Source organism: Abramis brama (assembly GCF_963993115.1).
Source record: "Abramis brama genome assembly, chromosome: 2".
Lineage (NCBI taxonomy): Eukaryota > Metazoa > Chordata > Actinopteri > Cypriniformes > Leuciscidae > Abramis > Abramis brama.
Genome location: NC_139964.1, coordinates 52,870,268 through 52,887,432, shown reverse-complemented (window position 1 = coordinate 52,887,432; position 17,165 = coordinate 52,870,268). Strand labels below are relative to the sequence as shown.

General features: G+C 37.9%; 1 protein-coding gene across 3 annotated transcripts in view; it reads right to left on the bottom strand.

Moving 5' to 3' along the window:
- The window catches only part of tll1 (tolloid-like 1), a 50,588-nt gene that overhangs the window by 13,632 nt on the left and 19,791 nt on the right, over positions 1 to 17,165 (bottom strand). For all 3 annotated transcript variants that reach the window (XM_084098079.1, XM_084098080.1, XM_084098081.1), the window contains exons 7-17: positions 12,880 to 13,058; positions 11,477 to 11,582; positions 11,261 to 11,385; positions 8,248 to 8,363; positions 7,946 to 8,048; positions 7,710 to 7,826; positions 6,750 to 6,895; positions 5,168 to 5,363; positions 4,948 to 5,073; positions 4,412 to 4,572; positions 4,119 to 4,299 (exon numbers count right to left, since the gene is read on the bottom strand). In XM_084098079.1, coding sequence (XP_083954205.1) covers positions 4,119 to 4,299; positions 4,412 to 4,572; positions 4,948 to 5,073; positions 5,168 to 5,363; positions 6,750 to 6,895; positions 7,710 to 7,826; positions 7,946 to 8,048; positions 8,248 to 8,363; positions 11,261 to 11,385; positions 11,477 to 11,582; positions 12,880 to 13,058 — 1,556 coding nt within the window. The remainder of the gene's footprint in view (positions 1 to 4,118; positions 4,300 to 4,411; positions 4,573 to 4,947; positions 5,074 to 5,167; positions 5,364 to 6,749; positions 6,896 to 7,709; positions 7,827 to 7,945; positions 8,049 to 8,247; positions 8,364 to 11,260; positions 11,386 to 11,476; positions 11,583 to 12,879; positions 13,059 to 17,165) is intronic.

Genomic DNA, 17,165 nt, shown 5'->3' with positions numbered 1-17,165 from the left:
TGACTGAGCCACAAGAAAGAATGCAAGAGCAACAGTTGGAAGCATCTCAATGTTTTTTATTTTTCCACAAATTGTACTTGCAAAATTGGCCTATAATATCCAAGGAAAACATGTCTAGTAATTGTGCAGTTAATTCTCATACTGTATTTTCAGTTTTGGAATATTTATCCTCTCCCCAAATTTGTCACTAATAAAACACAATAAAAATTATTTAAAGAAAAGGCTTATACTTACCTTTTAATAGTTTGTTTACATCTACCTTGTAAATATATTTTTTTTATTAAAAAGGTTACAATTACAACAACAATTCAAGTGTAATCTTTCTTTGTAAAAACTAAAGTATACATTTTATCATACATATTTCAAAGTTAAGGATTCATTACTTGAATATAGCCTAGGCTACATTGGAATAAACATATTATTTGATTACTTTATTTTTGACAAAATATACTATATTTAACATATACAAGCATAAACAAAAGCTTATTTGATGTGGCAGATATTTTACAGTAAAAATGTATAATCTATCCAAAACTAATCAACGAAATGTTGTCTTTCATATGTCTGTAACATAGGTCTTTCGTTTTTATTATAAGAAATATAAATGTTAATTTGCAGTTTAATACGATGCTAGTACAAATACATTTTATTTAAACATATTTCAGTCGATTTTTGCAATACAGTTTGCTAAAAGCGAAACATTCATTCACACACAGAAACGCGATTCAAATTTAAACTGTCTTTTTGCCAGTTGTGGTAAACAGCGCGCATCTCTGCCCTTCATTCATTCACACCCAGGAACGCGATTCACTTGAGAATGAAAAAAAAACTTACTACAGTATTCCTCAGCTCAGCGGCATCCGTTGCTCCTCGAAATACCAGCACTTCTGAGGTACATTTTCCATTATTATTATTTCGATAGTATTATTCCTCACAGCGCCACGAGACGGTGTAAACAAGTACAATGATCTGAATAAGCTTGATGTGTTTTCTCGAGCTGATATGGGGGCGTTCACAGTTTGCACGGATCGCCTCAGTCATTTGCGTTTGAATAGCGCGCGCTCTCCGTGGGCGGGGTCACATTAAAAATAATTAGCTGAGATGAGAACGACTGACATCTCTCTCTTTTCATACAGATTGCATAAACTGATAATATTTGTTTTTTTATAAAAATTACTTCATTTAAAAGAAGAAAATTCAAGCTTCATGCCTGTGTGCCTGTGTGACTGTTTGACTGAGTATTCGCTGAGTTATGGTTCATTTTCGGACGCGTTTCAGAATGGACTTAACTGACAGAGAGAAGGCAGAACTCGCTTTGTGTTTATTTTTCTTTATTTGGCAAAAAGCACAACAATTTGTTTTTATTGCGAGTATACACCAAAAAAATACACACTTAACAGGATCGATTGATGTATGAAACTCCTATGGAAAATCAAAGTCAACAGAGTATTTATGAGTCTCTTTTACACTGATAAAAAAAAAGCGAGCTGGTATCGCCGGCGATACTGCCGACCTCAGGGGGTTAAGATGGATTAATTTTACGATCTCTTTACGAACATTTTAAAGCGACAAAGTGGTAGTTGCGTAGCTGTCAATGGAACGACAGGAATCTCTCAGATTTCATTTAAAATATCTTCATTTGTGTATCAAAGATTAACGAAAGTCTTAAGGGTTTGGAACGACATGAGGATGAGTAATTGGTGCATTTTTTTTTTCATTTTTGGGTCAATGATTCCTTCTTTTTTCCCGCCCATTGTGCATCTATACGCCGCAGCGTCCCATGAGTCAAAAGCTGTTATTTTCATGGAAGTCTCAGGTTTAGCTAATTATCACACTTCAACCACTGCTCAAAACCACCAGCATAATCATCAAACCCAATGCATAACAGATGGAGAGAGAGCTAAAGAGACCCAAGTCTTTGTGGGTCACCACACAATTTTCATAATTAATGCTGTTTTCAAGCATGTATTTTGTCTTGAACATTTTCCTGTTGTTTTATTGTGCGAAGCGAGTATAGTTCCCTTTCTGGACAAAAGATCCTTATTTTTCCTATGAAATTAATACTTAATCATAAAATGCCACAGAGATAAGAGTGTGCTGTACGTGTGTCTCACAAAAATCAACCCTACTCTAAAAAATAATTTTACAGGTCAAGCGTATCAGAATCTTGCTTTCTTTCCTGTGCACAAGAAATGAATCCCCTCTTTCACTGTTTCCAGCTCGGCGCTCTCGTTCGGCTCAGTACACACTCACACAGATCAGGAGCGTGAGGGAGAGCTCTGGGGACCTCCCTAAGCCTCGCGGCACTGGGCCAGCAAAAATCCAACCTCAGGGACTTCCAGACAATGAGAATGATGCTATTATAACTCATTGAGAATTGAGATTATTCTCTCTCCCACTCACACACATTACATATACAGTGGGACTCGTTTGCCATGTGTTTGCCCAAAACATTCATTTGTGCATTCCATTTATACAGTACAAATCCACCAAGAAGAGCCAAATACAAACAGATGACTCATAAAGTGGCAGACCCTGCTTATGCTTGAGCTTAAAGTAATAAACTGTGTCATTTTTCTAAACATGAAAATTAGCCAGTCAGAAAAATGTATATTTCTTATGCATTCGGCTGTATTAGATTGACTGGGTTTCAGAAAAGGTTGTATGGTTGGAAGTAGGCATGAGGGCAAAACGAATAAAATCCCTTACAGCACCTTTAACTATACATAGAATCTAAAATAAATCCTAATAAAATGTAAATAATAAACAAATTATTAAAATGTCAAAAAAGTGGGTTGATTTGAAAAAGGAGGGACACACATTAAAATGGGGGTTTCTTCAATAAGAAACTATACTTTTTAAACTTTAATGTTGCTATGCCCAACAAAGACGGATCTAGTTTGTTTATCTGGTTCATCTTCTTGAATCAGAAAATCTCTCTTTCTCTTTGTAACTTTGCCAACCAATTCGAGTCCTTTCATATCTTCTAGTTCTCATGGGTGTGAGATTATGAAATAATAATAAAAACAGGGATTCACTGCATGAGGGAGGAAATGAACACAACTGATATTCTTGTTTCATGAAGCTGACTGGACTATTCATCTATTATCAGCAGATATTAAAAGTATATTTGTACACAAACTCACATCCACTGATCTATATAATGACATAATGACATGTCATTCTATATAGATCAGTGCTCACATCTCATTTTCTCCTGTACAGTCTATAATGCATTATAAGCATTATGAGATTATAATACTGTCATTTGAATCCTCTGCATATATTACCTGCTTTATTTATAATTAATTTGTTAGCTCTAGTCAGACAAACTGAATCATGTTAATAGTAGAGTACAAATGGATGCAAATAATATTTAACCATTTGTAAAAGTTGCACCATCTTCTTCTTATCATGCGTAGTGCATGAACATGCATGTTCAACAAATGCTGCTGACCCAAAAGGCTGGGACATTTGTTGCCATAGAGATAGAGCCCAGTGTCCAATAACATGAATGGATTCTTAAAGGCACCTCAGACACGAGGGTAAATCCATTCCCAATCAGGGGAGAGAAGGCTGTACCTGAAACACGCCTTGACATGACCTGCTGGCCAATCATATCTGGCACATCATTATCAACGTCCTGGCAGGACAAAAATATAAAGAGTCTCTCTTTGCAGTGAGCAGGCCTGTCTGTGGAAAAGAATGCCCTGTTTCACACACATTTGAAGTTTTCATTTTACAAATTACATTGTCAGCGCACATTAAATGTCTAAGATTACAGACATTTCCAGATGTTCACGTTTACAAGTGGCAATCGAACATCCTAACAGGTCAGAAACACAATTATGCTAAAGTCCAGGTTTCAGTGTTTGGATTAATACTTTTGTACAGTCTGTTCCAACAATGAAATTTTCTAACCAAACCCAGAGAACTTCTCACGATACAGTCACATGAGAGAGAGGGCCTTTCAAAAGCTTTCGAAATTTACACTATGAAATTCATATATACAAGCGAGCTTGGATAAAGGTGTCAAAACATGGATAAAGGTGTCAAAACATAGCTAAAGACTTCCAAATCTCAATTTCAAATGAAAAGCACTGGCATGGTGGTCTTACCGGAGAAGAAATGAGCTTTGAAGCCTTTCTTGGAGACTGTGTTGTCTGATTTGAACTCGATTCGCATGTTGTTGTACTGGGAGGTGATGACCTCTGGAACCTCTGTTCCGCAGTATTTCCCATGAAGCTTTGAGTCAGATGACAAGCCGCTCCGCACCTCAACATAGTCATACTTACACACCTGCTCATATAAAATAGAGAAATAATACACTGATAAGCATTCATCCTTCTTTCTTTCTATCTACATAAAACAATACGCACTCTGACACACTGGCACACACACAGTCTCTCACCTCATTTCCCTCAAGTTCAAAGGCTTCAAACTGCATGGATATGCGGTACTGAGTGGGGGCAACCACTTGCCACACACAGTTCTTATTGGGAGGATATTCCTTAGGCCAACCTGGGGTGGTGATTGTGCCGTTCAACTTAGTCAGCAAGCCACCACATGCAGCTGAAAGAGAAAAAGAGTGAGAACAAAGTTTTAAAAACACAAAAGTGAAATATTCTGTCTTCAGTTCTCTCGCAGTAAACAGACTAATAAGCATTTAATTAAATATAAACTAAAGCACAGGTCTTTGATGGTTTTTTGTGTTATTTTAGTGTTGTTGCCGCAATACTTTGTACTTTTTTTAATGACAGAAGTCATGTGGTTTCTGAGCAGAGTGAGTGTAGCCAAATTGCGGTTTGTTCTTGTTGTTTTCCTGTTGACGGCGGATGTTTTCCTGAACTGTTTAGTTTGGCATGAACATCCGCTGAGTATGTTTGAGTCAAGCAGACGGAAGCACCTGTGTGCAGTGCGTGGACACACAAACACACACTTTCTTACCTTCACAGCTTTTCTTGTCAGGGGCCAGTTCGTATCCAGGATCACAGGCACATTTGAAGCTTCCTAATGTGTTAACACATCTCTGTTCACAGCCGCCATTATCTGGCTTCAGACACTCGTCTTCCTCTGTTTTAATGACACACGCAGAGTGACATCAGTTGAACAGACAAGGGCCAACAAATCAACTTCTGATAGAACTATTTTGTACATGTGTGCGTACCTTTGAAAAAGTTTGCAGCAAAGCCTGCTTTATTTACAGTCCCATCAGAGACAAATTTCATCCAGAGGGTGTTGGAGGTGGAACGGATATCTTCAGGTTTATCGTAGCCGCAGAATCGACCAATCAGAGGGCTGTTCTCAGACAAACCGTCTCTAACCTCAAGATAGTCATATGCACAGCTGTCATGTCGCTCGATCTGCACAAACACAGGGACAATACAGTATGTGTTAAAGGTGAAATATCATGAAAATCTGCATTTTGGGGTTTTTAAGTGCTATATTGGATCCCCTGTGCATCTACCAACCCAGAAACCGTGAAAAGTGACAACCCAGTAACTTTGTTTTGGTAAGCCTTTCTCTGCAAGCATGTCAAAAAATAAGCCGATCAGATTTCGCTCCCCTTCTGACATAGGAAGGGGATCTTATCAAAATATTACTGCCCCATAATCTGCACGTGTCCACCCACGGCGCCGCCATTTGGTTTTCGCAAGCGACAACAGTGTAACCAGTTCTAATGCAATGGCGAATGTTTGAGCAAAGCATGCAAACTGTTCTGTCGTTGGCTGCCCAGACAAGCACAGAACACTATTTAGAGTCCCAGCCTCAGATGAGACGAGAGCAGTGGATTAATTTAATTTTCAACAGAAATCCCCCAGAAACAGATGAATCAATGTAACTCTACAACAACTACATAAATGTATCCACTAACCATTCAGAAACGTCCATGTGCGTCTAAAAGTCGCAACCTCTTCCTGAGTCTCTCTTTAAGGCTGCACTCCGCTATTGGTTATTTCTGAGATTTGAGAATGAGTGAAATTTGCGCGTTTTGTTATTGTTTGTATCCGAAGCTTGTGTAAAGGATCGGTCATCTTCTGAATGGGGGCGGGGAGCAGCAACTCAACTTTGACAAGCTATAATGAATGATCTGGGGGGTATTTTGAGCTGAAATTTCACAGACACATTCTGGGGACACCAAAGATTTATATTACATCTTGTGAAAAGGGGCATAATATGCCACCTATAATGGCATTAGAGTTTATATGGCACCTTACAGTAGGTGTCAGTGCCTAGGAAACCAATCTAATAAAAACAGGATCTCAGGCGTCTCTGTGTATATAATATGCCAGGCTCTCAGGTCTTGTACACGTCCTGCTCTTTATACATAGGCTGTATACGTGCAAAAGAAAGTGTGAATGTGTGTATGCAAAGGCAGAGAGTGTGTTTTTGTTTCCTCTGAACAATTCAACACCTTTGACCTACTGACACACACAATGGTGCGCATACATACTTAGGACTTGTAACAACATTCTGACATTTTAATGTAAATAATCAAACATGCCTGTCTTTTGGCCTCACACATCTGCAGTCTTACAGGAAAAACACCTTGACAATGTCTATTTGTGTGTGTATATCATAAGCATAAACTAAACAGCCCACATGTCTCTCCTCTTTTCATCTCCTTCTCAGAATGAAAAGACAAAGGAAAAAGAGGAGAATGAAAGAAGAATGCTAAAGTGAAAATAGTACTTGACTGGAAATACATAAACAGAAAACAGCCAAAAAAGAGGAGACAACAACCTCACCTCAAAGACCTGAAAGCTCAAGCCCACGCTGTAGCCCTCGGACACTGTGATCCTCCACACACATTCCTTAGATGGACGGTAGTCATCTGGATAGTTTGGAGACTGAATCTGTCCAGAGTCCTTACTGATCTCCCCTCCGCATATTGCTACCGGACACAAAAAGAGATTGGGAAAATTATATTTTTCACTGTCTAAACTGTCTTATTTATTAGAATAATATTTTAATATTATTTATTTAAACAATTTGCAATGCTATTTCTTAAAATAATATTTGTTAATGTTATACCATTTTTTCAATGTTATTGTTTTGTAAGTAGTAGTTTTAAAAAGACACAAAGTTGAAGCTGATGTCATTTGAATTATTAAAATATTTTTATATTTATATATTTAATATGCAGTCAGCTACAAGCAATCTATTTGTAGGTTGATTTGATCAATGGAAGATGGCAGTCATTAGTTTTGCAATCCTGTTTTTGTGTCTCTAATGCCGCACACTTCACTGTTAAGACATTAAATTGCAATGAACAAGAAACTACTTCATAATAGTTCACACACACTAGGGGTGTCGCAATATACTGGTGTTGACGATAACCTTGATAAATAAAAAAAATTATATACTGATATAATGTTAATAGTACACATATGATAATATCACAAGAAATCCAGCACCATTTGGTTGACAGTCCATCCTAGTATTGCACCTTAATGCTGGTTTCCACCCATTATACAACAGAAAACAAAGAAAGAAGATTTTTATGGATTCCATAAAAAAGACCAGGTGTTAGACAATTAAGTCTGCAACCAATCAGCAGTAAGTTCTTCTGTACAATTTTGTACAAATGTCTCTCTAGCTGTCTACACTTGTATTTTGAGTGTGATTCATTAGCCAAAAAAAGAAAACACAAAAGCATAACCGTGTAGTGAAAATCTGATATTATGACAGCCCTAACACACACACACCTTCATAGATTGCTGCGAATCCCTTTCCAACCCAGTTGCTGCTACTGCGGAACTCAATCCACATCCGACTGTCTGTGGAGACCAAAACTTCTGGAATTTTATCACCACAGAAACGACCTGCACACACACACAATAAAATATAAGCAATAGTTCCCTCATAAGCATGCATTGGTGATTCATATGATTGCTTAATAAATTCCAGATTATTCCTGGTGAGTCCACCAGTATGTATGTACCCAGCAATGGCGCTTTCCTCCAGTATCCATCACGAACCTCTATGTAGTCGTACCAGCACAGGCTGCTCTTGTAGAGGTCCATAGTGGTGAAGTTTAACACTATCTGAAATGGGCAGCACACATGCAGCTGTCAAATACGTCAAACTACACACACTGGATCAAAGTTCTTTATCTACAACCTCATAGTGAAGACAATTACAGGGAAAAAAAGGATTTAAAATCGCAGATACAGATGACTGTGGAACAGTTCAGTGTAATGAACCTTTGTAAAGTCACACACTTAACACACAGAAGTGTCTTACCTTCTCCCCAGGTGTGACAGAGATCCTCCATACACAGTGTGTATATGACGGGTACCCATTAGGATATCCTGGAGATGATAAATTCCCCACTGAGTCCTGTAGTGTTTCACCACATGCTGGAAAGAGACCAACACAATAACATGATTAATGAGTGTACATACAGAAAAACTGTTTTGCATAATATTTCAGTATTTGAACATTTCCACTTATTATAAAAAACTTGAATGCATAACTTCAACTAGACGTTAATTCAGTAGTCGCTCTGAAAGATTCAGTGAATGATTCATTAGATGGATTCAAACTGATTATCGAGTCTTTTTGACCAACTAATTAAAAGAACCGACTCGAATAATTCACTCATTAATTAGACGAGCACCACCGCTAAATAGCAGTGCAGGAAACAGATACACACACACACAATGAAGTAACAAAGACCTATTGACGGTTCTAATGAGATCTCAGGAGCCAAACAGTGCAGGATAAGGATGCAGATTCCCTGTTCAAGAGAAGCCAAATCTTCTGCTAATATTTGCCAAATGTTCCTCCCAATTAGCGATGTAGCGGTTGGCCAAACATTAGTCTGAGAGGCCTCTGTTTTTCATCACAGCTCATTGGACAGTGACTGCATATGTAGGTGCTTTTGGGTGTCAATTTCAAGGAAGTATAAAGATGTAGTCACAAGTCACAGAACAATCCGGTGCACAGTCACGCATTAGATAAGCTGTTATCTTTGGCTTGGGTGGAGACAGTCACCCCTATTTCAGACTAAACTTTGACTGATAACCTGTAACAGCACAGATATGAACGTTGGACTTACAACAATAGTTTTCAAAACTTTAAAAACTTTAATCGCAATTAAGCATACACCATTTATCTTGTTTAACATGTTCATTTTGTCATCATTTGCTATATCCAGCAAAGTAAACCATCAGATTTAAGGGTGATTCTCAAAAAACTATTTCTGCAAGCTTTTTTCGAGGTAAATTCGTATAATTCATAAATTAAAGCGCCCATGAAAAAAAAAACCATTACAGAAAAAACTTTTCAGAGTATGTGTTCAGTGCAACAGCAAAGAGCTTGTTTACATTTTGGACAAGTCAATTTGCGATACCGAACAGGACCACATGGGGATGCCAAGAAAAAAAAAAACTAAACCAACTGCCTTGACCTGACTGCATATACCTAGTATAGTACACAGACAGAACTAAACACAGAAACATTAACATGACAAATCAAAACATTATCCTGAATGTGTGTGGAAACAACGTGAATGTACTGAAATGTGTCTGTGCATAAATACAATGTGCGATCAGTGCGTTGAGAGCGCACATACCTGTACATGGTTTGTTTGTGCATCAATATAACGGACTCATGCGTGCTTAAGCCCTTGGTTAAGTATACTTCTTTTTTATGTGTACGCTAGCGTACACGTACAGTAAAACGTATAACCTTTTAAAGTATTCTCCATTGGATAACGTGCACCAACGCAGGCGGTCCACACTTCTAAAAAGTTTCATCTTTGTCCAGTGTCTGCGCTATTTTAAAAAATGTCTTTTTATTCTTTTAAACTAAAGTTGCGGCTATCTCATAATCTCTTCACACAAGCGCTTGTCAATGTGGGTGTCTGTTGCAGTTGCAGTCTCCGGTATTTTGTTGTTGTTTTTGTTGTTTCTTTACATTAGCTCTGTTTTGGACTGACTGTTTGAATGAGTTGGGTTACCTGATCATTTGACTGAAAACTTTATATGAGTGTAGCGGCTTAAAATGATCGGATCGCAAACAGAGAAGTAAAATCGGGTAAAAGGGTTAGAGTAGAACTTTTCGCATACCAGGGTTACACCAGGTGCTTGCCGCCATTGTAGATGCTCAGTGTGATGATCTCCCAACTTCTAAGATCATCTAACTGCATGACGTAAATTACGTTGATGATGCAATTTCATGTGCTTCAGTAATTTATTTGCATTTATTTGCATTCAATTATTTTAACGCGTTAAGGATTTAAATGAATGTGACAGCCCTAATTTTTTTCTTTCTTCCATAAAACACAAAAGCAGATGTTAGGCAGAATATCCAAGCTGCTCTTTTCCATACAAAGAAAGTCAATGTTGATTTATACAGTCAAGAACCAAAAAGGATCACAAAAATATAAAGACTTGCATGAATTATTTGGGGACTTTTATTATGCTTTTTGTCCTTTTTGGAGAATTTTCCCTTCACATACCTTGAACAGAAAAGAACAGTTCAGATATTCTACTTAACTTCCCATTTTGTGTTTAAAAGAAAACTGCTCATTCAGGCAAATTGTAAAATGAAAGTGGGCATTCAGTTCACAAATTTTGTCACAGACAGTTAACATAGTGGAAGGGAGAGAGCTTTGTCTTTGTATGTAAGTAGGCCATGCATCACGCATTTACACACACCCTCACTAGTTCATGAACTCAAAACAATACAGCAGTAAAGTAACACTCATATGCCACTCACATAGATACACACGCACACACACACACACACAGGCAGTTGAGCGAGAGAATCTTATGCTCTTTGTCCCTGAAATGTCAGGGTGGCCCTCTCCTCTTTTCTGAGCAAAAAGCTCACCCATCCATTCAACAAACCACCTGTCCCATGTAGAGTTGCAATTTTATGTCTCCAGTTCACCTATGCTGCATGTCTTTAGATTGTGGGGGAAATCGGAGCACCCGGGGAAACCCATGCCAACATGGGGAGAACATGCAAACTCCACATAGAAAGGCCACCTAGTTCAGCTGGAACTTAAACAAGGGACCTTCTTGCTGTGAGGCATTTGTGCTACCCAATGAGACATGTGTGACATATGTGCATCATAAAACTGACAAAACAAATGATCACATGCAAGCTAACACACACACACATATAGCTGGAGACACTTCTCTGCTCATAAAGTGAGGTCATCTTTCTGCAGTAAACACCCTTGATCTTCCTTCATTTAAATTTTCACTTTCTCTCTCACATACACACTTACACACTGTAGGCTTACCTGGGCATCTGTACAACTTCTTAGCTTGCGAAATATCTCCTTTGCTGAGTCTAGTTCTTTGACCGATAGCAGGCCTGACGCCGTTCTCATCACGAGAGGGAAGAATTGTGTCCAAAAACATTCCTCTACGGAAGAGAAAGACAAAAGATGAATGCTTGGAAAGCTGTGTATTAAATTATTGAGTGTGAAATTTCTTGTGTGTGACAGAAGTCTCACCTGGAGAAAGTGTTTCTGGCATAATGCATGATGCTGTCAAAATCATATGGCTCGCCAAGAGAGTTGACATCCCCGGGTTCCATCTTAATAAAGTTATACTCCTGACCTGAGTGCACACAGATAAGACTCATTAAAGGATTAGTTCACTTTCAAATACAAATTTCCTGATAATTTACTCACCCCCATGTCATCCAAGATGTCCATGTCTTTCTTTCTCCAGTCGAAAAGATATTTCGGTTTTTGAGGAAAACATTCCAGGATTTTTCTCCATATAATGGACTTCAATGGCAACCAATGGTTTGAAGGTTCAAATGTCACTCTCAATGCAGCTTCAAAGGCTCGACACGATCCCAGCCGAGAAATAAGGGTCTTATCTAGCGAAACAACTTGTCATTTTCTAAAAAAAAAATAATAATATACTTTTTAACCACAAATGCCCATCGTGTACCATCTCTGAGATGCGCCACGCATTGCGTCATCACGTTGGAAAGGTCACCCGTCACTCCATTTAAGTTATTTGTCTGTGTACACAGGTTCAAAAAGGTAGGGAAGGGCGAAAAACTCCCTCTCATTTTCTCAGAAAAATCCTGGAATGTTTTCTTCAAAAACCTTAATTTCTTTTCGACTGAAGAAAGAAAGACATGGACATCTTGGATGACATGGGGGTGAGTAAATTATCAGGACTTTTTTTTTTTAAAGTGGACTAATCCTTTAAAACAGATTTTTAGGCTCACAGGCTCAAACAGTGTGTTTAGGCTCGATATACTAACAGTTGAACTCTTGAATTGTTCTGTTCATACAACAACAGCTCAAATAGTGTCTGTATAAACAAATAATTGAAGCCAAGCCCCATTTCCATTCTTGTGATAGCCGTGAAAAATGCCTGTGACCACTGAGAGTGACTAAAATAAATACCAAAGATGGTATTTAAATTCTTAACATACAGTAACTGACACAATGTTATTTAAATGCAAGTCCAACATGCAAATTCATTCATCAAATCTTAATTTAAATGGATAGTTTGTGCTTGCTTGACGTGTGAGAACCACGTTTGCTCTCACGCGTCAAGCAACCACAGTTGAGCTTCCATGTTTACTATATTTGATGAGCTTTATGTATTTGCATTGATCAATGTTTATGTGTGAATAAAAGCCTTAATTAAATTTGCTTAGTTAAATCATATAAAGCGATCTTGTCTCATCAGAAGACATGGATTCATAAATTACTTTTACAATGTCTTTATGAACGTTTTGAAGCATGCAGATTTTGGTAATGGATGGACACAAAATTATGAGAGCATATTAAAAACATCTTTGATTTTCTAATTTCAGTCATATGCAGCCATATTGATCTAGCAGTTACCTGGTAGGATGCAAAGACTTGAGTCATGGGTCATGCAGTACCTGGCTGGATGTTGTCACGGATGATGGTCACATGATCATCACGGTCAGGTCGTGTGTGCTCGTGCCAAAAGCCAATTACGTGTCCAAGTTCGTGAACGACAATGCCAAACTTGTCACAGTTCTTCCCAATGGATATTGCCTGGGGACCATTGCCACGGCGACCGACGTAAGAGCAACACCTTGAGAACCAAAATATACAAAGTTAAAAGTCTGAAGATCTCTATTAAATGGCAGCATCTTATTGGCTCACCCCACTCTTGAATAACTCAGATTCTGGTTATGTCACAGGAGTGTCATACAGTATAGTGCTACAATGATTGTAATGAGGGGGTGATGGGAGGTGAGCTGGGATAATGCTTAGTTGTTTGGGGTTATGTAGTTTACTGTGGGGTGAGCAGGGGATAGTGTGAAATGATGAGATCTGATTAACAGAGATTAGGGTGAGTTGAGGTTAGCTTTCAGATTCTTGCTGTGTAGTTTCCTTAACGACAAATAAGCACACATTGTTCACCTCTGACTGAGTGCTACTGCCATGAATCGCAGGAGAGACAAAGAGGAAGAGAGATTGGTAGGTCCCAAAGTAAGTCCCATAAGACAGTCTAAAGCAGTGGTTCTGCTCCAGAAGACAGATTTTAAGTTGGACATCAAGTAAGGAATTTTGGCCACTACAGTACCAAAACTGTCCCCATGATGTTTATTTTTTGATGCAATATTTTGAGAAAAAGAATTACGATATATATGATTGTGTCTGCACAGCGCTATTCAACTTGCACTGTATTATGTTAATGTGCAGCATATTTGACACATTAAGGTGAATTGTTTCACTTGCTGGTGTTTGTACAAGCCTGCAAATCCGATTATTATTAACAGCAATATTTCCAGCGGCCTCACAACCCTGCTGACTGCGTGTGTGTGTGTTTTGTGGTCAGCTATGTTTGTATATGCTGACCAGCTCTGTATGCTGTTCTTTTTTAATCTTTTTTTTTTTCAGTTGTTTTTTTCTGAATAACAATAGTATGTTGGCAAGACTCAAGAGAGATGTATTTATGCTGTATGAAAGTGAAGACTGAGGGTTGTAATTTGGTGTATCCTTCAAGTGGAGTCAGAAATATTGTAATTATGAGTTCCAGGCACATGAATGGCCAAGCAAATTCGTATTTAAAACTAGGAAACACAGAATTCTAGATGATACACGTGTTGCGACATTGGAAGAGGTGTGTCGATTTAAAAAACAATGGGTGGGATCTAATACTTTCAAAGCTAGCTTGCTATTGCTAGCCTCTCCGAAATTGCCTACCCCACTTTTAAGATGCGTTATTTGTGATACGTATATAAAGTGATCAGCACTATAGTGGGAGGGAAGGGTCTTGAAAAAATCCTAATACAGTCTAAATACCAGGTGGAAATAGGGTCAAAAAACCTGTGAATGAATCCAGATTGAATCTCAATAGTCTACCATTAAGAATGTCTCAGACACAAACAAAGCAGTAATCTCGATTCCAGTCGCTCACTATTTATAACTTGGATTAGAACACCTTAATCCCTCATTTCATAGCCAATGAAAGTGTGGAGTAGACACACACACTATGTTCAAACTAATAAAAGGAAACAGACTCAAAATAAAACACACAGAATGGAATATTGAACCAAAACAACAATAAAAATGTGTCTGTAATTTTCTGTAATGCTGCTTTGGAACCATTTGTATTATATAAAAGATAGTGCTATACAAACAAATTCAACTGACCTGAACTAAATTTAAAATTTTAACTAGTGACTTGCTTACAATCCACACACAGGTATGCAACCTACAAATATCCAACCTTGTAAAATCTTGTCTTTATATTTAATCCATATTTGTGCAAAGGAGTCAGTCATTATTAAGCATGTCAACACCTTCTCAACATAAATACATGGGCACAAGCTACATGCCAAATGCTTAAAAAGCACATACAGACACGTAGAAGGTTAACGCTCAGTGCTTGTGTTGGTCTGTCAGCAGGTTTATTGTTGAATGACGTCTGCTGATTATAAGAGATATGACTGCACTGAGATGGATAATATTATGTAATGCTCTCTCTACCTCTCTCCCCTCCGCTAATCTAGTCTTGTCCTTCTGTCAATGGTCATTCTGTCTATTTCTCTGTAATCTGTCTGGATCTGCCTCATTATTTCACCTCACCTTCCATCAACATCATTTCACAGACATTTCGCATCCTCAGTTTCTATTCATAATAACTGATATGACATTCATAGACTGATAACACTTCTATAAGTGGTTAAAAACCTTTTTATCAGGTGTTGTGTCATTAAACAATGTTCCATGTGATCAAATAATCAATTAAAAGCAAAGTTTTCAGATACGAACAATCGCCAACAATATATTTATCTAGACTTATGTGATTTCCGACTTCCCTTCTCTCTCTCTTCCTTGTTAACACACTGTTAGGATTCCATTCCTAAGAACAATGGATGGTTTGCTCACCGTGGTAACGGGAAAGGAAGGAAAGCCAGGCTGACTGTAGTCGTCTCAGCCGACTCTCACTCCCTCGTTCTCGCAAACACACACATACCTTTGTTTCAAACACACATCACAGGATACACTCATAACAATGAGAGCTGAGTATCTGAGTGTTCCTTAATGAACACTGAGTTTCATTTAACCTTTTTACTTTCAATACATGTCAACTATAAACAGCCTGCAGAAGTCAAGAATCAAAACTCTAAACTAGATTTCATATACTACCAAAGGACCGGTGCTAGAGATGGTAGCCAACCTTGTAGTGTTTCATACATTGAAGAAAATAAGGTTTAGAGCTCTACACTGGTCTCTTCTGGTTTCAAACCAGGAACTTTAAAGTCAGCATGAAATAAAAATACACCCTATCTAATGCATGCAATTGATATTATTGTAAACAACTCATCCAAATGCAGATTTCATTTTTTGAACAAAAATGTAATCTTGTAATTTTTTAATTAAAATACATCTAGACCTTCCAGTAAAACCTCAGACTTCTCTCTGGTGACGTATGCCGGATTTCTCCAGGCATTTAGTCCACTTAAACTAGGGCTGGGCAATATGGCCAAAAAAATTCTTTCTTTCAATTCTTTTTTTTTTTCAAGTTTAAAGTCAAATTGAAAGTTGTAGAAAAACCAGACAATTAATTGTGGTTTATCATCAGAACATGACAAACACTTGCCAAGCAGGTGACCATTTCACAAATGAATATTACATGTGTTTGTCTCTTAGAAATGCACATTTGACAGTAGCTTGAGTTAGGATGCAGCAGTAAATTTACGTTCATTAACAAAAACGGTAACATCTGTACAAATTGTAACATTTTTTTGGGTAAAATTTGGTCTTCCATAGTATTTGGATCATGTCAGCCACACCGAATCTACACATTGCACCTTACTACCATGGTAAAAAGTAACTATATTATTTCTATGGTATATGTTATGAAAAACAGTAGCCTAAAGACATTTAGTATCATACAAATACACAAAAATGCTATAGCTTAATAAAAAATAAAAAAAACTGAAAAGCCTTCCAACTGTATCTCAATGTCTCCTAACTGTATCTGTATCTCATATCTCAATATTTCTCCTAACTGTATCTAACTGTATCTCAATGGTTCTCTTGTTTTTCACATCAGTGTTGGTGAGAATGTCAGCGTTGGTGAGAATGTCAGCGAGAATGAATGTCAGTTTCATCTGGCTTTTAATTAGTTTAAATCATAAATCATTTGATTTGTGGTTTCTTCTCACTGGATATTGCAGCGTTGTTTAGTGGCTGCATGATTGAGGCGGTCAGAGAGTAAATGCATTCGCTCTAAGCTAACACTGCGGTGTGTTTTGTGCCGAGCTGATAAATGTTCCAAGTGGCGCACGGTGCAAACGAGCAGCTCTATTTCATTCCGCTTTTGCCGCTTTTGCCATTTAATGTTTCTCATACGCAACAGAAATGGCAGCGCTTATCAGTCAGGCAAATGGCACCAGTGCGAATGTCGCAACAACACGGAAGCGCAGCATTATTTGCCTAGTGCATAAACATTATATCAAACACTTATCGAACTTTTGTTATAATTTTACCTCTCCCCGTTTTTACAGTCGTCTGCAAGCTCATATTCAGATCTTTCTCCATCCAATCAACAACCGATGAACAGAACCAAGTCCCAGCCCTACATTTTTTTTTCTTTTTCGATAATCTGTCTTAGACGTGCGACACAAGACGGAAGAAAAGATCGGTCACTACTTCCATTACATCACAACTTTAAAGTGAAGGT